This window comes from Schistocerca nitens, chromosome 4 (assembly GCF_023898315.1).
Source record: "Schistocerca nitens isolate TAMUIC-IGC-003100 chromosome 4, iqSchNite1.1, whole genome shotgun sequence".
Lineage (NCBI taxonomy): Eukaryota > Metazoa > Arthropoda > Insecta > Orthoptera > Acrididae > Schistocerca > Schistocerca nitens.
This window is the reverse complement of record NC_064617.1, coordinates 420,531,194-420,559,093: the sequence shown is the minus strand read 5'-3', so window position 1 is coordinate 420,559,093 and position 27,900 is coordinate 420,531,194. Positions and strand designations below refer to the sequence as shown.

Here is a 27,900-nt window from a genome sequence, read left to right as displayed (position 1 = left end):
TACGAGCAGTGCCTGACGCTGAAATTATGATTTCGTGATTTATAAACAGAATGCAGTTACTGGGTGCTTGATTAACATGATAATGATTCCTGAATATATCTTTTATACTAAAATAAACGTAATATTTCTGAAAGTATTTTGGAAGATTCCTTGTGGTGATGACTTTGCTAATTATTTTGCTTTCATTACGACGTTTGTTTTAAGTTGCGGTTTACACTGAACTAAGCAAAAAACTATTACTATACAATAAAAAGTAAATTTCCAGACTGTTTGCAAACTGCCCATGACATTGGCGTGTATTTGTGTCTCCACTCAAAATATAACGTTCTTGTAAGGTTCTTACTATAAAAAAAAAAGAAATAACTGAAGTGTTTTTCATTGAATCAATAGAGCTGTTAAGCGAGCCATTCATGATAAACAGAAATTTCAAAGCGACAATTTGTCGATATGTCTTCTTTTTCTAAAAGTCTTATTCCCTACGGCTTTTCCACTTCATGCAACACGTGTGACAAAGTGCATACCAACAAATTTATAGTAATGTACAAAATCATGCTGGCTCACCAAACTTGCTCAGCGGATGCGTAACATATAACGTGCTTAGAATATACTTCGTGAAAAAACAAGCGTTTTGCTAATCTAGTAGATGAAGGATACAGGAACGAAGGCATAGGGAATGAGAGGAAAAATTGAAGAAAGGATTACTCCACCACTGGACAATATTCAACGTTCATATTTTGTCTTCATTGGCAGTGACAATTAGCATCTTTGGCAAAACATACATTCAAATAAAAACATGTGAAAAACGAACCTGAAAAATTCACCAAAACGTTGCTACGTTTCTTCCATGCTTGTAAGTTTAGAACTTCTTTTAATGATTGAGTCATTCATTTTAGACATACTTTAAATATATATTTCTATATCATAATTTATCTAATATAGGCCTACAAATTTTCTCGTTTCCCATAACAATGCACTCCATGACGTAAATATACTTTTGGATTTCACAATACCGCTGACTGCTTTGCTTGGATATTTTTCACAACCGAATCTCACTGTGCTAACATAACGAGAAAAATTGAAACATTGAGAAAGAAATATTAAATTATTTTACAGAATTTCAACAGCTTCTACTATGTTTTCATTATTCTTCCTGCACCCTTAACAACTTTACAGCAATATATTGTTTTCATTTTCAGCATGTAGATTAACACGCTTTTCTATATTATATATGAAGTACGTTTCTCTACCCAATTTTATCCAACGAACTATGGAACAAGAACACTCGAATAATCTAGAATATTGTGCGATTCTTCTGATTGATAAAAAGTAAAAAATAAAACAACGATTATTGAGAAAGATGAAATTAAATTTTAAACCTACCTAATAGGTCATGTACCGATATATCCAAAAGCACAAAAGAAAACACGACAGCTTCTGTGTACAATTCCTGGAAGTGACTTTTGAGGGAACAAAGCAAAATTGGTCGTTGCAAAAACTGATTACCGAATAACAGTCTGATTATCGAATAACAGCATTTACTTTTTGGAAGTAAAGGAAGACATTTGGATATATCTGCACATGCAAGAGTTCGTTTCTCTCTTAGCCTTTATTATCTGAACTGTACACATTTTCATCTAATAGTGAGTTAAACTTCATACTTCGCTCGACTTCCTGCAGATATCAATTAACCTCCCACAAAAAACGTGTCCAATTTTTAATTATCCTAATACTCTCGTGGATTTTAAATGTTGATGGCTGCGGCATGAACTGTAGTCTTTTTTTAATTTAATCACTCTCAACATTCTCTCATTAACATCTTCAACAGATTTGTTCCGAGCCATCAAGGCGCAGTATTAAAATGACAACACGATACGGGCGGGGATCGAAACGAGTCACATGACATATGGCATTTATAACGACACGACACATGTACATGAACACACTCGTAGAAAACCCACCACACTGGGCAGCGTTCGTGCTTTAGTAATAATGTTGATAATAATAATTATTGATTGTTTTCACAGACATAAACATCAGTCGCCCTACTCTCAACAACAGAGTTGCAACAACGGGTCAAAAGAATCCACGACTGTAGTCGAAGTTTAACCGCTTTTCAACCGCGCGCCCTCGATGGAGCACGAGAGGCGGAAGTGGAGGGAAGGTAGGAAGGAGTTGTGGGTACGGGGAAGGGGGAGGGGGGAGGGTTTCCGGAATGAGGAGAGAGGTTAGCCAGAATGTGGCCCAACAGGCACCGTGTGCACGAGTGGCGCGCGGAGGAAACTATTGCTCCTGTCGAACTAAAAACGGAAGAAATTCTTTTTGGAGGGGTCAGCACCATCAACGTTAACGACGACGAACGTCATTGTTGTGTAAAAACAAAAAACGAATTAAACAACTCGGGAATGTCAACAGTTTCTTTTTTTTAAGTTTTTTGTTTTCTTTTTAAATTTCATTCCTACAAGTTTTTTTTTGTCGAGTAGTTAAACATAACTGATCGTCAACTGCTATCGTACTACAGTGAGTTCAGCTACGGTTAAAGCCTATCCTCCTCCTCCTCTTCCTCTTCCTCGGGATCCTCGCGGTTCTCCTCGGACTCCTCCTTGTAGCCGGGGTGCTCCGAGATGGCGTAGTAGTTGCCGTTGTAGATGACGCCCAACTCGCGCAGCACGTCGCCCCGGATGGTGGCCTTGATGGTCCAGTTGTAGCAGTCGTCGCTCTCCGACTCGCGGTCCAGCCGCTCGACGTCCAGGATCTTGGAGCTGAGCCTCTCGAGGATGATGCCGATGTCCTTGATGGTGAGGTGGCGCTTCTGGTCGACGGACAGCTGGTCTATGAGCAGCAGGAACTTCTCTGAGGTGACGGCCTCGTCCTCCATGACGGTGTTCTCGGTCTCGGACTCGGAGCTCTCGTCGGCGGGCCCGCGCGCGCCCGCCACCCCCGCCGCCGCCGCCGCCGCCCCCTCCACGTCCAGGAAGCGCACGTGCTGCTGCTTGGGCTGCGCCCTCGCCGAGCCGGCGCCGGCCAGCGACGACGGCTGCGGGGACGTCTGCTGCTGCGCGTCCTGGATGGGCGACGTGGCCACCGACTTGTGCACGGCGATCTTGCGGCCCTCCTCGTGCAGTGCGCAGCAGTGGAAGTCGCACTCGGCCACGTCGCCGGGGCCATTGCCGTCGCCGGGGCTGGCGGCGCGGCCCGCGTGGTTCACGCACTCGGGCGTGTGCACGTGCACGGTGGCGGCGTCGAACGAGCCGGGCTGCTTGGGCAGCCGGTGCGCCGGGTGGTGGTGCAGGTGGTGCGGGTGGAACGTAACGGCCGCGCCGCCCTTGCTCACCTCGTCGTGGTTGATGACGGTGATCTGCGGGCTCGAGTTGAAGCGCGGCGACGGCGCGTACACGTCGTTGATGAGCGTCTCCTTCTTGCCGGCCTGCGGCTGCGGCTGCACCTGCGCCCCGTGGATGCCCAGCTTCTCGAGGCTCGTCTGGATCACCAGCGACGGCCGCACCTGCTGCTCGACCTTCTTGCTGGGCGAGAACTTGGGGGCGCCGCCGGCTGCGCCCGCCCCCGCCGCCGCCGCCGCCGCCCCCGGCTCGGCCCCCGGCTGCTTGTGCGTCTGCTGCTGCTGCTGCCTCTGGTCCCAGTGGAGGACCACCGTGATGCGCCCCTTGTTGTCCATGATCTTCCACGACGGGGTCTCATCGTGCAACTCCAACGCGTGGATTGTCTCGCATACGATCTTCGGGATGGCGGTGATAGCTGTCGGAGACGGACGGAGAATGCGTGAGTGGGCGGACGCCACACGGGGCGGGCCCGGGCGAGCGCACACCGAGGGCGTGGCGGCAGCACGCACGCGCTGCCCGCAGCCGCGGCCGCGCGCCCCGAGGCGCCAGATATCGACAACTCGCCGCGCGCACTTTTCGCGCTCCCAGTCACGCTTTACGCCGGCCACTACCCTACATCTCGGTGTCCTACTCCTTCCTATTCAATGGGCAAGCTTTTAACACTGCTGCAGCTCGCTAAACAGCACGAATCCACTTACCTCAAATAAAACTTTTACTTACGCGTTTCGGACGCAGCTCATCATCAGAAGACCAAAAACATTAAGGGGGCTAGGACGTCAAACGGGCCGTCTTGGAGCAGGAGAGACACCACAGGACATTTTAATTTCCACTGTCTATACTTTTACGAATAAATGCATAAACCTTTATCAGCATGACCTGGAAGGATTCAGGATTCACACTCATTCAGTGGAAGTTCAAAAGCATAACAAAATTAATTTTGTTTTACATGTGAAAGTTCATCATTTTTTCACTTACTATAGGCTGCGTTTGTTGGCGTAGGTACACGTTTCAAAATGGTTCAAATGGCTCTAAGCACTAAGCGACTTAACTTCTGAGGTCATCAGTCGCCTAGAACTTAGAACTAATTAAACCTAACTAACCTAAGGACATCACACACATCCATGCCCGAGGCAGGATTCGAACCTGCGACCGCAGCGGTCACTCGGTTCCAGACTGTAGCCCCTAGAACCGCACGGCCACTCCGGTCGGCGGTACACGTTTCTTCATAGGTAAGAGAGATTCTTCGATGAATTTTGCACAGCATACAAACCATACTTACAGGTGTATGAAACTCTAGAAATTATTTAATTTATGAAAAAATGAACGTGCTGTTACATTTTAAAGTTCATGTTTAGAAAAAATTCAAATTTTATAGTTAATTATCTCAATTTTGACCACAGTTTTTAATAGACTTGGAAAATTCTAGAGTTTCATACACTTGTAAGTATGGTTTGTAAGCTGTGCAAAATTCATCGAAGAATCTCCCTTACTTATGAAAAAGTGTACCTATAGCAACAAATGCAGCCAATGGTAAGTGAACAAAAGATGAAATACAAATGTAAAAAAATAAATTATTTTCTTATATTTTTGAACTTCCACCACTATAAGTGTAAATCCTGAATCCTTCCTGGTCATTCTGACAACGTTTTCTGAATTTATTTTTAAAAGTATAGACAGTGGAAATTAAAAATTCCTGTGGTGTCTCTCCTGCTCCAAGTCGTCCGTTTGACCTCCTACCCCCCTTAATACAAAGTATCGCATCAAATGTAACTCTACCGCCACCTGACATTACTGTATCAGTTACACAGAATGTTACGGGAAGAATAGTCAGTATTCTGGGATGTGACAGCAGCAATTATTTGAAGCAAAAAATTCTAGTAAACATGGACTCTAAAATACGTATCGTGAGACCTATGAGCACTACGTCATTTTCTATAGTGTGAAACAAATCTCTTCTGCAAACTCTTTGCTTTCTGTATGTTTGGAAGAGGCAGTGTGGAACGAAACAAGAAAAAATGTCTTGTAAACATGAGTTTTAAAATGGTATTTTAAGAGGTATGGCCACTTATTTCGTAGAAGAGATGTGTTTCACAGCATCGTAGAAGGACAAGTGCTCGTAGATTAACTTCTCATGGTCGGGGTCAACAGAGATGTAAAACTTCTTAAAAGATAACGTATTCGCCGTTGAATGTAGATATTATTTATTTCATAATTGCAGTTTCGGCCGTTGGGCCATTTCCAAGTATTACAGCAAATGATTTTGCTTCAGCACATGTGAGACTTCAAAAATCCTCCGACGTGTATACACGCTATCCTCAAAAATAAGAATTTTCATTGTAAAATACGCTAACACCAAACAAGCGCGAAGTTCTGTGCATTGGGGAAATGATGTAAATTACGTGAACCGTTACCGATGCTAACATCCTTCATATAAATCGCTACAAATCAATGTTCTAACATAACTGTTTACATGCGAACTAAGGCGTTGGCTCTCAGATGCTTTCGTAAGTCAGACTGTCTGTACACAGGAACGAAACGTTGTTCAGCAGGCTGTGACAATTATGACTCTTTCAGAAGTTTTCATTTTACAGCTTATGGCTCGTCTCTCTCTCTGCACAGACTATCTGACTTCCGAATTTATTTACGCGCCAACGGCATTAGTTCTCATGTAAACAGTATGTTAGAACATTGACTTGTTGCGATTTATGTGAAGGATGTTAACATTGGTAAGAGTTTACGTAATTTATACCATCTCATGATGTACAGAGCTTTGCACTCGTTTGATGTTACAGTATTTCTACAGTGCAAAGGTTTATTTTTGATGATGACATGTATACATGTCGGAGGACTTCAAAGTCTGACATGTGCTGAAGCAAAACCTTTTGCAGTACCACTTGGAAATGGTAAAATAAATAATTTTTACCGTCAACAGCGAATATGATGCCGTTTACAAAAAGATTCATGGCTCTTAAGGTACACACTTTAAATCCCACTTAACTGGACTTTTTTCCTTGGTTTGGTCCATAGTACCACCTCTCAAAATATGGAGAGCAAAGCGCTTGCATCAGAAGTGATTTGTTTCAAAGTATCTAATATGATGAGTACTCGTAGCTCTTAAGGTATGCATTTTAGAGCCCACGTTTACTAGACTATTCTGCTTCGAATGGTTATTTCTGTCATATCCCTGAATATTTATTACTCTCCTGGAAAATCCTATATAAAGTGCAGTGAAAAAGAACTGAGTCAGAGGCTGTAAAATTAAAACCTCTGAAAGGATCGTAAAGTCATAGCCTGCGGAACAACGTTTCGCTCCCTAATGACGGCTGAGGTCCCAAATTCGTAGCTATTGGGATACGGATGCACATCAACATGACAACAGCGAGAACGTTCTTGCGTCGACCCATCACAGTACTCAGTCGTGTTGGGAATAGAGGAATAGAGAAATAGAGGCTTCAAAAGAAGAGAAGATGGTTGTAGTGAGTGCATCTCTTGACAACGGAAGGGGTGCGAGGAACGGAAATTCATCAAAGAATACTACAAGTGTACGGAGGGCACTGCATGTTCGTTGCAATTCCGACACTCAGTCCGATCTCTGCGACAATATCGATGCTACCGTAACTCGCCTTGAGTCTTGCAACGGACATGCAATGCTCTCTGTACACTCACGCCATTTCTCGACGAATTTCTGGTCCTCGCTCTTCTTCCAACGCCAGGAAACGCACGACAACGATTTGCACTTCTTTTGAAACCGCCATTTCACTGCTTTCAGTAATACTGAATTCGGTGGACGGGCGAGGCGTCCGTGTGCTAGGTATGCCATTACGTGGGTGTGCGCCCGTGTGCCCCCGGAGACGAGTTAGGGACCTCTGCACGCCTAGATCGCAGTTGTTTCGCAGGTAGTAACGTTAAGATCCTCTCAGTGGTTGTCATTTTTCAGCCTCCAGGTCGTTTCTTTTTTAATGTACCTGATATTTGTTTTGGGATTACAGTCCCGTTGAATTTTTAAATGACATGAGGTCCCTCATCGATTGCAGTAGTTTTACCATTTCCACAATTGCAGTTCCGACAATTAAGCCATTTTCAAGTGATTAAGGTGATGAAAGCAAAGCAGTTGTTAACGTTAATGAAACAAGTAAAAGGGATGTGAACGTTGTGTGACAAATGCTGAATGAACTATTTAGATTCACATTTTCTTTATTTGTTTTACTAATGTTTATAAGTGCTGTGTTTTCAGCACTTTAATTACTGGAAAATAACTTGAAAGTATGAATTGGAATTGTGGAATTCATAGCAAATAGTACAGACGATAGAGCCCTGTGTCATTTAAAAAAAACTTTGTATATAATTTGTTTCTCGTATTCTGAGACTGGCCATGTACAGGGGCACACTGACCACAAAAGAGTCAAAGTGACGGTGTGTGATTACACTACACTCTAGGTTCACGTTTTCAAGATCCGTTGAGGAATTTCTAAGACAAAGGCATCGGGAATGTGTCATGTACATTGACTTCGGACCACCAAACATGACCGCGATACAAGTCAAATACGGTGCGACATTATTATCCATGGCCAGTTCCCAGTCAGTGGTGAGACCATGTGAACTTCTACTTTCGAGCTTCATCCAAATAGACCATGTGGATCCTTGTTGTGGGTGCTCTCACTAATATCCCAAATGTTGCTCGTGTGTCATCAACAACATCAGCAGCTGCAATCCATACACTGGTGACGATATTCTTGATATAGGGAACATAACACACTGATGTACCCGAAAATGGACCACAGATCACATCACGCACGTCTCGTTCATTTTTGGCACAGAAACGGCATAACATAATTATCTGACTGCTGTTCCATTTCAACCTGTATTAAGCTCTGAAGCAGAAAGGTTGCTCAGTACGTTCCAGGCCGAAATGATGTGATGCATTTGTGGCGTGGTCCATCATCAGAATATCAGAATCGAACTTGATACAAGGTATTGTCTTAGTAGTGTTACCACTTGACACCATACTTTGTTATCAAGTTCTTTCTGTTATTCTTACGATGAGCTAATCCCGAGACGCGTCAGTATAATTTTTATAAGGGGCAGTCAAATGAAACCGAGACAAATGGAAAAAAATAAGTAGACTGTTTATTATTTCAAAAGTAACCACTGTAACTGCAAGTACATTTATCTCACTGAGAGACAAAACGGTCAGCGCCTGCATGGAAAAACGTTTTCGGTTGCCTATGGAAACTTGAATGTATCAAGGCGTGCACTTCTTCGTCCGAAGCAAATCGACGGCCAAGAGGTGTCTTTCTTCGGGGCTCCAAAAATATGGAAATCGCATGGGGAGAGATCGGCTCTGTATGAAGAATGTGTAAGGGCTTCCCAGCGAAACTGCTGCAGCGTAGTCGAAGAAACCTTGGTCACGTGTGGGCGCGCGTTATCCTGCAACAGTGTGGTGCCTTCCATTAACATTCCTAGGTGTTTGGACTCACCTACTGCTGTGCGATAATTGTGGCGCTATGTTCCAGAAAATGAACGAGCAGCGGGTTGACGGACGGCGTCATTCTATTACGGGATAATGCCTGTCAACATGTAGACAAGGCTGTTTACACTACGCTGCAGACATTTCACTGAGAAGCCCTTATGCATCCGCCACGCAGTCTCGGTGTCTCACCACGCGATTTGCTTCGCACGAAGAGGTGTATGTCGGGTACATCATGGTTTCATAGGCAACCACAAACATTTTTCCATAAAGGCAGTGGCCGTATTGTCTCTCATTGGAGTAAATGTTTTACAGTTAAGGTGATTAATTTTGAAAGAATAAAATGTTTCCATCTGTCTCGTTTGCATTTGACTGTTCCTCACACGGTACATCAAGTTAATTCTTGTTATTTAGCAACTTGTAGCAGTGTTAGGGCTTCTTAGTGAATCGTATAACGGTTGTAGGTCACCTGAGCGACCTCATGTCGTTAGTTTAACTAAAAAAAAAAGTCATACGGATCTTCCGTTATCTACATCTGCGTTTCAAAAAACCACAATAAGCAAGCTTCCGAAACTACGAAACACGTAAGAGACGTCTGTATATCTGCAGTAGACATGTTTCGTATTACACGGAAGAATCGTATACCTGCCCTGGAACCTATCATTGGTTGCTGAATCATTTAGTAACCTCCTATGGTTAGTGCCAGTCTCTCCATTATCCACCTTGCTAAATATTCACCACTCAGAGATTTGGCTCATCTTTCGCACGATTGCAAAACATACTTAGCTGTAACAAACTCTGCTCTAGTACTATGCTCTTCTCAGGCGTTTTGAAGAAAACAGGTTCAAAATTTTACGAGCCTACTGAACACCTTACGGATAGGGCTGTCCACTAAGCAGTGGTGTTAACGTAATCGACTAAGAAAGCATATCGTCCTTTATCTTTCTGATCTTCCATTAATCATCGCTACAACGAATTATGTTTTTTCCGCAAGGAACAATAATAATAATTAGAATTGTTGTGGTAGACTCGCGGGAAGGTATACTGGAGGTGTAATAAGGAATCACGATGAAATGTACTTTCATTTATCGATACATTCATGCGCGTATCGCAAATACAATCTACGTCATTCAAAACAGGTACAGCCCGGTATGCATTCACTGTGATACTCGTATGAATGTAAACGCTTTAATAAATAAATGGTCATTTAACCATGATTCCTAGTTATATCTTGAATGTACTTGACACAAATGTACCATAATGATTATCAACATTAAAAAAAAAAAATTTGTTTGAGACGAAGAACCACATCAAGGTAATTAGACTATATATTTCTCTTATCCTTCATCCTTCTCCAAAACTCTCTCATTTCCTCAGATTTCCCTCTTTTCCTCCAATCTGATCAGTAGCTATACTTGTTTTTCTGTTTGTTTTATTTCCCAGAAAACCTTCGAATTTCATGACTTCTAGTCTGAATTTGCCTCTGTTGAGGAGGGTCTCCTTTTCTACCTACATTTCTTCTAAGTTCTTCTTTGTCTTGTCTCCCTAGCCATTTTGTTTGTTTTCCTGTTTTGGAACAAAGTGTAGATCCCTCTTGTTAATCTGTCTTCCTTCATTCTGTCTACATGCCCACAGAGTGTAACCCCCTTCTTTTCCTGATCTCATATCTTATTTTAGAGCAGAATGAGTATATTTACTTATTTTGTCTTAAAACTTTGTTCTCGATTGGACCTAATACTTTTTATAAGAGCCTTCTTTCTTTATTTTACAAACCTTGTAATGCTATTTTGGATTCATGTAAAAGAAGTACTTCCTACCAATAGAGGACTTCTGGTTTTACGACCGTATCATAATGTCTTAATTTAACTTTTATTTTTTATTGTACAGATTTCTCATTTTCGCATATGCTCTTTTTATCTTTTCAGTTATGATTTTAAATGCTTCTTTTTCACTTTTTGTGTTCATATTTTCAAGCAGATATTTAAGGTTGTCTGTTTTCTTGATGTTATCATACTTGGATTTTAAAATTCTTGGTGAGTTACTTTTTTTCTTCGTGTAGTCTGTTTCTTTCAAAAGATATTTGTAGACCAGCCTTTTCAGCTGTCTCCTTCAGAGCTTCTAGTGCTTTCTTGCATTCTCTAAGAATGTTAAGGATCTATTTATTATTCATTTTTAGCTACAGAAATGTCTCCTGCTAGATTAGAAAGTACAGCAAAAGAAACCGACACGATTCGAAAACAACACGGGTAGTCTTCCAGTTATTTGTGTACGCCGCAGCTAGCGCTCTCGCATGGTATTCAAGAGGCTCATTAACCTCTGAAGCTCGATTTCTCGAATTCGCTCGAGATGCGCATCGTACTAGGACAGCATTTGTTGCCTCAAAGCACGTAACACAATCTTGCGAAAGATGAGCAAAATCTCCAACCCGTTGGGTGTTTGATATCCTTATTAAAGAAAAAATGGCACTAAATTGAGTCAGGGCCTTATCAAAGGAACCGTCCCCGGCGTTCGCTCGGTGTCAGTGTGGGAATCGCATGAAAGCTGACTAGGCAATGTTGAAGGCAAATCAGAGCTCCGTTCTTGCAGGCTATCTAGCTTCCTAATTGTCCAATTGTCCTCTAATAACCTGGACGTCAAATGGACGCTTCCTTTCTTCTATTCGTACAGTTCTAGCGTTGTCTTCCGGTTGGTCAAGTCAAAAAGTAAGTTACAAATTGATAAAGGCATTAAATAAATAAAAGAAATGATCTGATGAATACTTTAATTACTACGCTATATTTCCCAGTGCGTTGAAGCACTTGTTACACTGTATTACTCGCCACTGAAGAGCAACAGACATTCTTTGTTTTGTCGTGGGAACCAGACAGCAATCTCCCTCTGCATATTTGCATCGACAGGAAATTATACGTTCGAAACACATGTTCCATCGTGTTACACCCCACGGAAGAGTAACGTGTGATCTTTGGATCGTGCTAAAACCAGACGGCAATCTTCCTTTGCATATTTGTATCGTCAGGTAGTCTACACTCAAAAAATTATTATCGAAGTGACTGAACAATTTAAATCACTTTGGGCAAGATTGTGTCACAACGAAGGATGATTGAGGGCTTCACACTCTGAATTGTTGTTGCTACTCACAGGACGCGTTTGCCCTTCAGAGGCAAACCGCATTTGGTAATGACTCCATCCGTTCGCTTCCGTTCAGTCGTCTCACGAAGCAGTTATTTGCAGTTTGCGCTAGAGGGTGGAACTGCTTTAACCTGTATGAGATAATTATTCACGAAGACTGCGAGCACCGCTTTCACGGAGGGTGGTGACACCATGATTTCTTTTTCGTGGGCGGCCTAGGATGCTCGCTGTACATTGACCCGCAGTTGGCCTTGGCTTGTTAACAGTTCATCGCCGATGCCAATTGAGGTAAGCATATATTCATTACAAAGCTCGAGATTTCATAAAGCAATACTCATTCTTTACATTTTGTGATGTGCAGTCAACATGGGCGGCACACACAAAGTGCAAATACTTGGAGACAACCCGACATGACGTATGTTAAGAGGTGGGCCATGTCACGGCATGACAGCGGCGTTAGTTACCTTTTGCAAGCCTAGATTACCTCTGTACCCTATCACAGATTCGCCTATGTGTTCTGCAGAAGTGATGCTCATTTTCGACGTGCGTCTGCTCTTCAAATCCCTATTACCCTCTATTTCATGACGCATTAACTCACGTGCGTTTCCAGCTGTTGATGTGAATCATATAATGCCCACGATAATAAAAACTGGAGCGGACAAGAGGCTACCATCCTTCCACTTCTCTTTTGTTACAATGAATATCAGTTATCTCGTATAGAATTTCGCTATTTGTTACCTAGAGGGTCACATAGTAACGATAGCTTCGGTTCAGGCTTTCAGACAGATGGTACATCATATCAAGTTGTAACTTACTCGTTAACTGACCTTTTACTCTGTTTGATGATACTGAACCGATACATGTCATTATGAATTATGGTGATTATGACCCTAGGAACAAGCAACAATATAGACTAAATTTCGACGCTAGGCGGCAACACGATGAGTGGCTGCAAAGCTTAATGATAAAACACTTGGAGCTTTGGTGACACGGGAAAGTACACTAGTGGAAAATGAAGAATGGACAGTTTAACCGACACCAAGTGGAAATGCTACATTTACACGAGTCAATGGAAAAGGGCAGTGAAAGAAATAGTTCAAAGATCCGTGCTGTGGACGGTGTAGAGATTACGAAGAAGAGTAGCGTTGTCCTCGTCTCGAAGGTTCGTTTGAACACAGTAATGCTGTCCTATTGGATTTAGGATGCCCGTGCCTATCTCCGATCTTTGAACTGACGTATCATACCAGTTATAAGGGGATCCATAGCTAAATGTGGACGCAGATCTACTGTGCAACTTGATGTTTTTCGCACTGAGAAATCGTTCCCAGAGATGAACGAAGCGACAAGCGAGAGTAAAAAATTTTAGGACCAAGCAGACCTCTGGATTCGTAGTCTGACACTTAACTATTCAACCACTGAGAGACTACAGGACATAAAACACAGAGCCCATAACAGTAGTATTTGATTTGCAGAAGCAGTAGTCTTTGTTTCGATCATCATACCGTGTTTGTAAGCTTTGTAGACATCCCGGGACAGCATCGATGAGTACACTTCGTGCCATTAACTGCATGCCAAGGCTGACGTACTGTGAACCAGTCAGAAGCTGTATGGTCCTTGGCCACTAAGCTGGACGTCAGGTGGCAGAAGTGTATCAGTGTTGACGCCAGCAGTCCAAAGAAGGTAGATTTGCCCATCGTTATGGCTCCGCGCGGTTTGCTTTACATATTAACGCATGGATTGCCACACGAGGCGACCACTTATTGCTCACTGCACGTCTAACGCAACACAAATTAGGTCCTACGTTGTTCCTAGAGTGTCACTCAGCTAGGACCATCGGGAACTGTCTGCCGACACCCGAGCTACAACTAGGAGTATAGGTGCCGGCCGACAGACTTCCTATAACGTCGCAATGCCGTGTAGTCTGCTTACGTTTGTGTCGCGAAAGAGACAACTGGAGGATTCTATGGCGCTTACTTGCTTGTAGTGATAACGGCCGTTTCTGACTTTGCGTCACTGGTGGTCGTTTGCAAATGCCCTGCCGATCAAGAGATCGCACCTCAGGCGTATTATGCAACGACGTAAGGGCAAACACGGGATTGAGTAGAGTGTGGCGTCGTACGTAGCAATGACCGTTCGTTTCTGGATGGGCCGTGCACTGTTTCTTGGAAAACACCAGATCATCATCCACCATGTACTGTCCATTACAACGTCAGGGAGATGTACTTTTCCAGGACAAGAACGGCCGCACACAAACCTAGTGTTACCTAATGTGGTCAATCGAGGTGTTTAACAACTGCCCCGTCCGGGACAGCTAACAGATTTTCCCCCTCGAGTATGATGACTAGACCGGATAGCATCCGAATCAGACTTAGCCTTCATTCCCAGCAACAGTCCTTGAACCATTGTGACAAGCGGAAGTAGCGGCAAACATAGTGTTACATGTACACCTTCATGAGCGTCTCTGTGCGTGATACCAATATCGCGTTTTTGCTTCAGCAGTCTAGCCAAGATTCTAAAGTAAAAGCAGTTAGTCCACAGGTGATGCTCTTGTGGTGTTGATCAAATACAGTGCAAAACCTGCACAATATGTGAATAACATTTAATTTATGCAACGTCTTTCTTTATTATCCATGTACCATTATTGGAGTACAGTAAACTTTTGTACCTCAGTTCCGACTGTCGCGTCCTGTCATATAAACTAAAATAAATATTTATCACTCGAACTGTTTCCTACTTGTCATATAATGTACTAAACCGTGCTGGTTGTTTTAATGCAGCTTGTGCTGATTACTAGGCGATTATGGTTGCGGGCAATTACTAGTGAGATAAATTCAACAATTTTTAGTTCTGACAAGAAATCTAAGGATACAGTAAAACAGATTGTTTCTTGAATAAAAAGTTCCCAACGAGACGTGTCACGCATTAATGGTGTGCGCCCGCCCTTCATCAGATAAACAGAAAATATACATATAATTTTTAGACATTAAATCAGTTTCATACAGCAGTATGGGTAACGCTATCAGGAACTCTAGTTTCTGGTCATGCCAATTTATTTGAAATTCAAATACAAAATTACAAACATGTACATAATTTTTTGCATTTCCATTACAATTGGGGCTACTCTTACATTTAATCACTACAGAACAGTTACTCGACTTAACCAAGCAATGTGCAACAGAATAAAATCGCTGCACGTTTCATTTTATAGTAGGTAACGTCATGCATCTTTATGAGGAAAAAAAATGTTTTAACGTGCATAGTCACTTACATAGCGACAATTCATGCATAAATTTTCCTAAGTTTCAAAGTTTAACAGCGCTCTCGTTTCACAACGATGAACTTCTTTTGTAGTTTTGCAAAGAAGGTTGTCACTATTACACAATGGACATAGACAAGAAATTGATTCTGCTATACTGCTACCGAGCATTTTGAACTTCACTAAATATCCGTTATCTGTTTCTGTATATTTCTATACTGTCAGATGAAAATAACATCGCAATTTTGGCGAATGAATATTGAACTTGATTAATTCATGCAGTTTTAAATTTGAAGAAAAAATGCATAAATGGAACAAGGAACAGGAGGCAAAATGCACCCGACAAACTAATGCACCTCACTTAAAGACCAAGAGGATAGTCGGTCAAGTGGCTAAAACCACGGGCCGGACTACGCACAAGCCGAGCAGCAAAGCGTACGCACAAGGTGGCCAAAACAAAACAGGTCCGCCGGCCGCGGTGGTCTAGCGGTTCTAGGCGCGCAGTCCGGAACCGCGCGACTGCTACGGTCGCAGGTTCGAATCCTGCCTCGGGCATGGATGTGTGTGATGTCCTTAGGTTAGTTAGGTTTAAGTAGTTCTAAGTTCTAGGGGACTGATGACCACAGATGTTAAGTCCATAGTGCTCAGAACCAACCAAAACAGGTCCGGAAAATATTAACGAGGATTTTCTGATGCTTAATGCCTCTTCTTTTCTGAGTTTACTTATCCCGAAAGATTCTAAAAGGTCTCATCCAAAGAAATGAAGAACTTGTGATAAAAATGTCCCAGTGCTTCACTCTTTGCTCTTTAGATTACGTTGTCACAAAACGATGAAAACTTTTTTGGCTAAGTTTTATTTTAACCAGTCTGTACAACAGTCCCTGCATGCAAGAAAAATACACTCAGTCTCTTAAATCTACCAACAAGCTTTCCAAGGTTGATCAGCGATGGTGTTTTTCGAGTGTTTTATGTATGGGGAATCAATGGCCTCCGCTCGTTCCAGAGTGATTCGTTCCGCTCATTACCCCAATCACCTATAAGAATACTTGTATGGCAGTGCGAATGCGTTTCTCTACAGAAGCTGTTCGAAATGTCGACCACCATAGTCACGATGTCAATTGTAAAATTCGCTGTGTTTATCACATTTTAGTTTATATGAACAGTGAACCGATTACAGAGGGCACGCATGGTCATAAACTGAAGCAATGGAACTTGCAGTGATTTTTAGGCGAGAAGAGCTTGCGGACATAACTGATGTGACGAATTTACCCACTTCAGGTTTTAGCAGTATATTCAAATATTCTGTTTCAGTACCAAAGTATTTTTTACTACATAAGATCGGTTTCAATGCCTTGTGTAATATCATCAAATATAAAATGCTTGGCTATAAATAGCAAGTAGCAGTATATTCAAATATTCTGTTTCAATAGCAAAGTATTTTTTATTAACATAAGATCGGTTTCAATGCCATGTGCAATATTATCAAATACAAAATGCTTTGCTACAAATAGCAAGTCATGTGAACTGTCACACTGATTTGCTGTTTGTAGCCTAGTGTTTGCTTGTGAATATTGATCTGTGCTGGCTTCGCATGGATAGCGCTAAGTATCTCATAGCCAGCGGTTAATGTGAAAAGTAGAGGGAGCCAAGTCCGGGCTGTATGGTCGGCAATCAAACACTGCCCATCGAAAACGCTGCAGGAGTGTCTTCGTTGCCTTTGCGGGGTGTGGATGAAGATTGTCACGAAGAATTAAACGTGCAGCAGTTATGTTATGTGGGTTGCATGAAATCAGGCGAAACCTCTCAGCAAGCACCTCACACTTGGCGCGAGACACAATCTTCTAAGCATACTTAGATGATCATTGTGCGCTCAATACTGAAAAGTGAGACGTGACGTGATAGACGGGAAAACTAGAGGCACTGTGCAACACATATGTGCGAAGCGTCACTGGATTTTCACTACGGTTTTAATTTCACAACTGATAGGAAGTTGAAAAAAAATCCAGTCCAATAAATATATATAAACAAATCTTCATCATGAATCAGTCTACTTATCAATCAATACAGGGGACTTTAATTTGAATGGTACAGACAACAAAAATCGCAACACCAAGAAGGAGTCGTGCGACATAAATGAAAGCTGTTAGGCGTGTTTCTACATCTGAAACAAGATGTTTATTCAAATTTCGCTCCAGTCGCGTAAGAGTGGCGCTAGTAGCTCCACTGTGAGGCATACAAGGTTTTCTTTAAACAGACGCTGTAACGGTCATGAGCGTTAGTTGCTTTCGAGATTGGACGTGGTGAGTTGAAGTTGGTCAAAAACACCTTTGAGGCTACAAAGACGCCATTATCAACAACAGCTCACTGAGTTTGAACAACATCATGCAATAGGACTGGATGTTCTTGCTGCGATATTGCATATTGATGGCTGGAATGTAGCCACTATACATGACTGCTGGCAGCGGTGGTCACCAGACTGTACGGTCGTGATAAGACCAGGTTCCGAACGGCCACGTGGCACCACCGAGAGGGAAGACAATCATGTTCGGCGTATGTCTCTGGCGCATCGTACTGCATCTGCAGCAGCAATCTGAGCAGCAGTTGACACCACAGTGTCACAACGGAATGTCATGAATCGGTTACTTCAAGGACAGCCCGGATCCACTCATCTTGAACGTGCATTCCATGTTCTGCCTTGGTATCAGTGATGGCCGTGTGTTGGTTAGGAGGAGGTCAATTGAGGGTCTGCGACCTATCTGTCTGTGTGGCAGGCATAATGGACCTACACCTGGAGTTGCGATTTCGTCTGACATCAGGAGCTCTCTCGTGCTTATCCTACGGAGCCTGACTGCATTTGTACGTCAGTCTGATGATTCGACCTGTTTTTCTGCCATTCAGGAACAGCATTCCAGGGTGTTTTCCAACTAGATAACGCTCGCCTACATACCGCTGTTGTAACTCTAAATGCTCTACAGAGTGTCGACATATTGGCTTGGCCTGCTCGATCACCAGATCTGTCTCTAATAGAGCTCATATGGGACATCATCGGAAGACAACTCCAACGTTATCTACAACCAGCATTCCTATATTGACAGACCAAGTCCAACAGGCAACCTACAAACTGACATCCGGCACCTATACAACACAATGCATGCACGTTTGTATACTTGCATTCAATATTCTGGCGGTTACACCGGTTATTAAAGTACCATCATTTCACATTTGCAATGGCTTGTCTCACGCTTACATTAACCTACAATCTTACAATGTTAATCAGTTAAATATGTTACCTAGACAAATGTATTCCAGAAATTTGATTTTTCTACATTAATTATTTTTGGCGTTGCAATTTTTTTCCGTCAGTATGTACAGATGATGGCTCACAATTCCACATTGTATGCAAAATGCATCAGACAGGCAAAATACTGTCAGACTGCAGGAAGAGTGTATTCCTATCCGTCAGTTTAATGGGTCACGACTGCAAAATATGAATTTCTTATAGAAGGTTCAAAAAAGTAGTAGAAGTCGACCTCAGGGAAGACCATTTTGGGTTCCAGAGGAGTGTGGGAAAACATGAGAGCATACTGGTCGTATGAATCACCTTAGAAAATACACTGAAGAAAGGCGTAGCTAGTTTATAACATTTGTAGATTTAGAGAAGGCTTTTGACATTTTTGACGGAACACACAGTTTGAACTTCTGAAGATAGAGGACTGCAGTTGTAACAGTCAAAGGATACGAATAAAAGTAGTTGTGAAGCGACTGAATTACGGTTGTCGTTTCTCCCAGAACAAACTCCAACTTCAAACCGCCCAAATAAGAAGGTATCCGCTGTTGAACCTAAACCGGATATCTGTTCAAAATTAAATGTAGCCAAGACTGCGAATACTGCAATTGATTTGTGTATTAACGTTAACGGTCTACTCCAAATGTCAAAGCGATGTCGTATCATAGTTATCACTATAGACTGGACGGCCCCGCCCCATGAACTAACACTCTTACACAACCAAAAACCCTAGAAGTTTGTAAATGTAAGGAAGGGAGACTGAGATTTAACACTCAAACTTCAGGACATTCGAATACAGCTTCATCGGTTAAGACAATCCTAGTAAAAAGGCAGCTGTACACTTTAGGCAGTACTATCCTGAGGAGCAGCGTATCATTATTAATTTAAGAGTAATTTGATAAGTCTTCAGATTTTAAGATTAATTTCCTGTGTCGTTCCTAATGAAATGAGAGGCGAGAAAGGTACCTAATTTTCGGCACAATTAGAACTGAGACATCACTCCTAGTAAGGAATTTAATAACATCATTAAAACAAGGGGCGAATGAATTCCCTTTATGAATTGTCTTGCCGGCCGCGTAACTGCTTCGTTCATTTAAGTTCAGTTCTAATGTAAACCATCATCCGCTCAACAGCATTACTCGTAGGTTGCAGTATTTCTGCAACACCCGTTGTGGCGACACTGGAAGTGTGCCCTACTTAATGCATCAGTTATTCATTCTTCTAGGGTGAATGACGAGCAAAATCATTGAAAATCTTCACCGCTTCTGCCAATCTCTATGCTAAATGTATAACTTATACACACTGGTGTAAACACAAAAAAAAAAAAAAAAAAAACAACCTACTATTTCCCCGTCATGTGTCTAATTCACGATATGATCATAGAAACTGTGAACAGTTGTAAAATCTAAATGTCGTGTGACAAGGGCCTCCCGTCGGGTATGCCGTTCGCCGAGAGCAAGTCTTTAGATTTGATGCCACTTTGGCAACTTGCGCGTCGATGGGAATGAAATGATGATGATTAGGACAACATAACACCCAGTCTCCGACCCAGCCGGGAATCGAACCCGTGCACTTAGGAATGACATTCTGCTGACCACTCAGCTACCACGGCGGACGACAGTTGTCATTACGATCCTGTTCTGGACGGAAGATCGCATTCCGATCAACGGACAACCACGCCAGCAATGACGTCATGGCTCCTATCAAGTGGGGTAGTGCTTTCAGGGTATTCTCACACCCACAGTCACTGTGTACCCAGTCACAGACGGTGCAGTATGGCACAGAGAAGACGCCACAGACTCTCTGCTGTGGGGGGCCATAGGAAGAATGGAAGCAGGAGAATCGCAAAGTGATGTGGCCCGACGGCTTAATGTGAATCATTCTGTTGTTTCTCGGATGAGGCAACAGTTTATAGAGACCGAAATTGTATCCCGAACACGTGTGACGTCAGAAAGTGTGGACCGCTATTTGGCTGTAAGGGCATGACGGTATCGCCTTACTAATGCACTGCAAATGGCATCTGTCCTCGCAGTATGCCTTAGAAGTGTTGTACCGAGACAAACGGTGCACAGAAGGCTTCAGCAGAGTGGCCTTTAGTGTTGGAGACCCCTGCTTTCTGTTTACCTCTGGCGTGTCTTTGCAGAAGGGAACGTCTCGAGTGAGCCGTCAACATGCCTCCTGGACGCTCGAACGGTGGCCCAATGTTTCTTTCACAGATGAGTCCCGATTTGGTATGGAGAATGATTCTCGACGGATTCGAATTTGGAGGGTACGTGGAACACTATTTCGGGATCAAAACATTGTGAAAAGAGACCGATTTCTAGGAGGGATTATGTTGACCACTCTAACACCTCTATATGAAATTGTACGGATGAATCAACAAGATTTAACTACTGTCAGCTACCGTGAGGAGATCTTGGGATCTCATGCGCGGTTGTTGCGAGGTGCTGTAGGCCTAGACTTCGTACTGATGGACGATAATGCTCACCCTCATAGAGCACGGATGGTTGATGTTTTTTTGGAAACGGAAGATATTGCACGCATGGGGTGGCCTGCTCGCTCTCCGGATTTGTATCCCATAGAGTATATCTGGGATTCACGAGGGAGACGGGTTGCATCACGTCAGCATCCAACGACCACGCTCTTGAGTAGCTCTGCAGGAAGAATGGGCGTTGTTCCCTCAACATGAGATTGATGATATCATTCACAGCAAGTTCCGTCGTTATCAGGTCTGTATTGGTGCCGTAGGTGGTCACACCCCATACTGAGCACATTAACCAGTTGTCAGAATGTGCGTGCAGATTTGATGTTGGAAAAAAAAAAAAACACGAAGAACGTTTTTGTCTAGCATTGTGCATGTTGCAGTTGACTACGTTCTGTATTCTTTACATTGTTTCTACTTTACTATCACCTGTTATACCGTGTTGTGGAAAAATAAACACAAGCTTGCAATATTTCCGTTTGTTGCTTTAATTTTGGACATAAGTGTAGTTGTTGTTACAGATTTCATCGGATAGTCGTTCTCTCTTTAAAGACAGGCGAGCTTATTTTGTCTTGAAATACAGGCGTGGAGAACCGGTAAAAACGGCGAAAAACAGATTTTGGTTAATGCTTTAGAAAAGGTTTCAGAAAAAAAATATGTCGTTACCGATTGTAGAATTCAGAAATAGCATCTGAATGGGATAATTTTTTCATAATGTGGGGCCACAGTCATAATATATTTCTCTAAAGTCAGTACCTCCATTCGATTGCTTTTTTATTTGCAGTGTTACATTTACACGATCATGATTTCGGCTTTAAAGTGCCATTGTCAAGTGTTTTAATGTTATACAATGCCTAAGATGGCATACTGTCGTGTCTAATTGTGTATTTTAAATACGACAGTATGCCATCTTAGGCACTGTATAACATCAAAACACTTGATAATGGCACTTAAAAGCCGAAATCATGATCGTGTAAATGTAACACTGCAAATAAAAAACAATCGAATGGCGGTACTGACATTAAAGAAATCTGAATTGGAGTTTTTGTGATGAGTGTGTTAGGCGCGCGGAAAGAAAAAGCAGAACACAGGTACGAAACTTCCTGCCAGTTCCGAACTGCGTGCCAAACCGGTTTTGGAACAAGGCATCTTTGCCAAACGTCAAAGGTTTAAGTACCGTTTCGCCACGCAGTTTTAATCTGCGTGGAAGTTTCAAATCTGCGCTCACTCCATGCACAGTGAAATTTCATTCTGGGATCAGTCCCCTAGAGCAATGGTTCCCAGCCTTTCTTAGGCCCTGAGTGAGACCAGATATTGGGTAATACCCTCACCCATCCTCCCACCATCATCGACATTAGCGCCTAACTAAGCTTTAGAATGAAGAAGAATTTTCTTTGAAGGCTTTTATTTTCAAAATGACAAAAGATAAATGATATTTAGTTTTTGTAGGCGTTTTACTGAACTGATGATTCAATGTGACAAATTGTGCTGCTTTCTTCTAACAATATTTTTTTATAGAACGATGAAGAAATTCTTAGTGCCTCGTGAGTGCTATCTACAACTCGTTCTCGGAAAGGAAAGTTCGTTGTTCTCATTGAGGATAGGCACCTGTGGCAAAACATGCTTCCTCTGCACCACTTCTCTCCCTAGCGACACTTTCTCCACCCACACCCTGCAATCCCACTAAATACCAACTTTTTAGGCCTACTGTTTGTAAATCACTTGATTACTGTACTCCATATTTCTGAACTGCCAGAAATCAGAAGACCTCAGGCAGCCAGTCCTTTGTGTCTGACCATTGTTGCTGACAATAACAACCGCCTGTAGGCCCTACAGCAGTTTAATAACCATTACATAGTTACTGTTGTTTTGTGCTGTCAGTTAATGCGTTTATCTGTTTCGAAGTGAATAATAAAGGAATTACTGGTCAATTGCGGGAAATATCTACGACAGGCGTTCAGTAAGTAATACAACACTTTTTTCTTAAGGCACGTTTGTTTTATTCAGGATTCCAATACACCATGTTATTCCCTACTCTTTTGGGTACAAAGCTGCATCAATAACCTTCCTACCATCCGCCTATTGCTTCCCGAGGAGTGCATCCTTCATGGGCGAAACAGATGGAAGTCGGAAAGTGCGAGGTTCAGGCTGTAGGGTGGATGAGGAAGAACAGTCAAGTGAAGTTCTGTGAACTCCTCTCGGGTGCGCAGACTTGTGTGAAACCTTGCGTTGTCGTGGATAAGCAGACATCTGTTTGCATTTTCGAGGCGACGTACAATCTAAAGTAATTTCTTCAATTTCCTGAGGGTAGCACAAAACACTTCAATGTTGATAGTTGGACTACGAGGGATGACATCAAACAGAATAACCAATTCAGAGTTCCCAAGACATTTGCCATGACTTTACCAGTTGATTGTGCTTCTTTGAACTTTTTCTTCGAAGGAGAGGTGGTGTGGCGCCAGTCCATGAATTGCCGTACTGTTTCCGGTTCAAAACGATGAACCCATGTTTCATCACCTGTAACGATCAGCCTCGCAACGCGCAATCAATACCGCACAGATGGTCCTTCGTTGGTCATTATGGTATTCTGTTAGGCGGCGAGGAACTCAGCGGACATACATCTTTGAGTACCCAAACTGATGGACGAATGTGTGAGCACCGCCAAAAGAAACATCCAGTTTTGCAGCGATTGTGATCCGTCGATCAACTCGCAAAGGAGTGTTAACACGTTCCAACACTGTAGGAGTCAGAACTGTGTACGGCCGGCCGACACGCTGGAGGTCGGACACGTTTGCGCACATAGTTCGATGATGACAGACGGCTAACCCAAAGACTCGCCGTGGTTTTGTTCACCGCCAAGCCTCCATAACACTCTGCAAGCTCCTATGAATACCTGAGACACTCTGGTTTTCCGCAAAAGATACTCAGTGACAGCTCTCTGTTTGGAACGCACCTCCGTTACAGACACCTTTTTGAAGGATACGTATAGCGCGGCCACATGTCGGGACTCCGTGAAGCCATAGGGGCCGAGGCTGGAATATGCTACTGCGCCCCAGAGCAAATTCCGAATTTTTTCAACCGAAATTAGCCAAGAAAAAAAAAGTTGTATTACTTGTTGAAAGTCCTTCGAACAACTCTGAGGAGGCATTTTCATGAAATATATGTCTCAATTCAACTGTCACAGGTACATGGAACACATTGTACCACATGTTAATGCTAGTTTTCTTCAGTTACTGCCATTAAGGTGTAACACATTATGGTGGAATTCACAGATTGTGAAGCGAATATATGACCAACTCCTACAAACTGTCTAATGTGACTACTGGCAACTTATGTAATCAGTATTACAGATAATTATCCCCAAGCTGGATACCATTGCAGTGGCTAAGCCATTTGTCCGCAGTAGCATTAGTTCCTGGAGTCCTTTACCTGGAAGTTATCCAGGAGAACTTCGGAAGCTAGTAGAGGAGGCACTGCGGAAGTAAAGCTGTGAGGACGAGTAAAGAGTCGTGCTTAGATTGCTCAATCAGTAGAGCAGTTGCCCGCAAAAGGCGATGGTTCCAGTTTCAAGTCCCGGTCTGGCTCACAATTTTAATGTGAAGAGTGAAAATTCATTATAAATACACTACTGGCCATTAAAATTGCTACACCAAGAAGAAATGCAGTTGATAAACGGGTATTCATTGGATAAATATATTATACTAGAACTGACATGTGATTACATTTTCACGCAATTTGGGTGCATAGATCCTGAGAAATCAGTACCCAGAACAACCACCTCTGGCCGTAATAACGGCCTTGATACGCCTGTGCATTGAGTCAAACAGAGCTTGGATGGCGTGTACAGGTACAAGTGCCCATGCAGCTTCAACACGATACCACAGTTCATCAAGATTAGTGACTGGCGTATTGTGACGAGCCAGTTGCTCGGCCACCATTGACCAGACATTTTAACTTGGTGAGAGGTCTGGAGAATGTGCTGCCCAGGGCAGCAGTCGAACATTTTCTGTATGCAGAAAGGCCCGTACAGGACCTGCAACATGCGGTCGTGCATTATCCTGCTGAAATGTAGGGTTTCGCAGGGATCGAATGAAGGGTAGAGCCACGGGTCGTAACACATCTGAAATGTAACGTCCACTGTTCAAAGTGCCGTCATTGTGAACAACAGGTGACCGAGACGTGTAACCAATGGCACCCCATACCATCACGCCGGGTGATACGCCAGTACGGCAATGAGAAATACACGCTGCCGATGTGCGTTCACCGCGATGACGCCAAACACGGATGCGACCATCATGATGCTGTAAACAGAACCTGCAATCATCCGAAAAAATGACGTTTTGCCATTCGTGCACCCAGGTTCGTCGTTGAGTACACCATCGCAGGCGCTCCTGCCTGTGATGCAGCGTCAAGGGTAACCGCAGCCATGGTCTCCTAACTGACAGTCCATGCTGCTGCAAACTTCGGTGGCCATGCGGTTCTAGGCGCTTCAGTCCGGAACCGCGCGACTGCTACGGTCGCAGGTTCGAATCCTGCCTCGGGCATGGATGTGTGTGGTGTCTTTAGGTTAGTTAGGTTTAAGTAGTTCTAAGTTCTAGGCGACTGATGACCTCAGATGTTAAGTCCCATAGTGCTCAGAGCCATTTGAACCATTTTTTTTTTTTTTTTTTTTTTTTTTTTTTTGCAAACGTCGTCGAACTATTCGTGCAGATGGTTGTTGTCTTGCAAACGTCTCCATCTGTTGACTCAGGGATCGAGACGTGGCTGCACGATCCGTTATAGCCATGCGGATAAGATGCCTGTCATCTCGACTGCTAGTGATACGAGGCCGTTGGGATCCAGCACAGCGTTCCGTATTACCGTCCTGAACCCACCGATTCCATATTCTGCTAACAATCATTGGATCTCGACCAACGCGAGCAGCAATGTCGCGATACGATAAACCGCAATCGCGATAGGCTACAATCCGACCTTTATCAAAGTCGGAAACATGATGGTACGCATTTCTCCTCCTTACACGAGGCATCACAACAATGTTTCATCAGGCAACGCCGGTCAACTACTGTTTGTGTATGAGAAATCGGTTGGAAACTTCCCTCATGTCAGCACGTTGTAGGTGTGGCCATCGGCACCAACCTTGTGTGAATGCTCTGAAAAGCTATTCATTTGCATACCACAGCATATTCTTCATGTCAGTTAAATTTCGCGTCTGTAGCACGTCATTTTCGTGGTGTTGCAATTTTAATGGCCAGTAAACTATCTTCTCCTCGCAAGACGAGAAGACGACAGTTATTTGTGTTAGATAAATGACACGATTTCGCGAACAGTACTCCGAGGCTGCAGCACGAAACTATCGTAATAATCGTATGCGACTGTGCTCGATGGGGAGTAACTGAAGTGCCGCACGAAGGAGACTCCAATGAGGTAACAACAAACGCGGATGAATACGTAGCGCAATGTTTACTTCCGCGTTAAACTTGCGACGAATAGAATATAGTCTCGGAGCACCGTGAGAGCGCCTCTGCAAGAATGGGACGAATGGGAAGGAGCCCACGACAAGTTGACGCTGTGAGATGTCGGATGGTATAATCGACATGGCGCTAACCGCGCAAGGCAGGAATCCGCGATCGAATCCTCGTACAATCATTCTTCGATACTCTTATTTTCTTCCGCTACATATAAGCATTCACTGGGCAAAGTTTTTTTTTTAATAACTAAGCTACTAGTTCCGTCAAAACACAATCCCATTTATTTTTGATTGGAATAATAATGTCGCCCTATGTTTCAAAGCCCATTCACGCTGCGCATAGCCTGAGAATCCCTTATAATTAAAACTTAAGGAACGTCGTCGTCATCACGATAAGCTGCTAGTTGAGTAAAAAGCTTTCATCGACTACCAGTTTTCATCACTCAGATGATAATCAGTTCCCTGCACAACAATAGAAAAGCATTAACAATATTTCACTAATTTTGTGCCTGAAAATATACAGGGCAATTCAAAATGAATATAGCGATTACAAAGGGTTATAACTACGACGGCGTGCTGAAAGGTAATGCTTCCGATTTTTTTACGTGCAAGCTCTTACAACTTTTTAAATAAAACAAACGCTATTAACATTCTGCATCTCTATTCTTCATGTCTACATTTGCAGCCATCTCTCTTAGAGAGCTTGAGAATTGTAGCGAGGCCGGCCGGAGTGGCCGAGCGGTTCTAGGCGCTACAGTCTGGACCCGCGCGACCGCTACGGTCGCAAGTTCGAATCCTGCCTCGGGCATGGATGTATGTGATGTCCTTAGGTTACATCGGTTAGATAAAGAAATGCGAACTTTTGCATTCTTTATAATTCTTATCGGTGTATCGCTATGCATTAAATCATTGCCGTCCTTTGTAACAACTATACTCATTTTGAACTGTCCTGTACTAATTGTAAGGACAATATACCCATAATACAAAACACTGACATACTATGCTTAAAAATCTAGCCAGAGTACTTAACACAGGTGATGTTCTGACGGCAATAATGAAATGTAATCCAAGTGGTCCTTTTATGATCATGCCCGTTGCTAAAAAGCAAGAAAAACAGTTCATGCTAATGATACAGGGCTTTATCACAGCACCCCTACAATATATGTGCGTCATAAACAGCTCTAATTTCTTGCTTTTGGATTTCATTATGATCAAATGTGTGTGAAATCCTATGGGACTTAACAGCTAAGGTCATAAGTCCATAAGCTGACACACTACTTAACCTAAATTATCTTAAGGACAACCAAACACACCCATGCCCGAGGGAGGACTCGAACCTCCGCCGGGACCAGCCGCACAGTCCATGACTGCAGCGCCTTAAACCGCTCGGCTAATCCCGCGCGGCGGATTTGATTATGGAAGACATCATCATGTTAACTACGTTGAGTAAACTGGTTTTATTCTTTATGTATGTC

General features: G+C 43.0%; 1 protein-coding gene across 2 annotated transcripts in view; it reads right to left on the bottom strand.

Annotated features, from left to right (window-relative positions):
* Positions 1–735: 735 nt before the first annotated feature.
* Positions 736–27,900, bottom strand: part of LOC126253231 (uncharacterized) — a 650,259-nt gene continuing 623,094 nt past the window's right edge. For both annotated transcript variants that reach the window (XM_049954420.1, XM_049954421.1), the window contains exon 4: positions 736–3,753. In XM_049954420.1, coding sequence (XP_049810377.1) covers positions 2,534–3,753 — 1,220 coding nt within the window. In that variant the 3' untranslated portion in view covers positions 736–2,533. The remainder of the gene's footprint in view (positions 3,754–27,900) is intronic.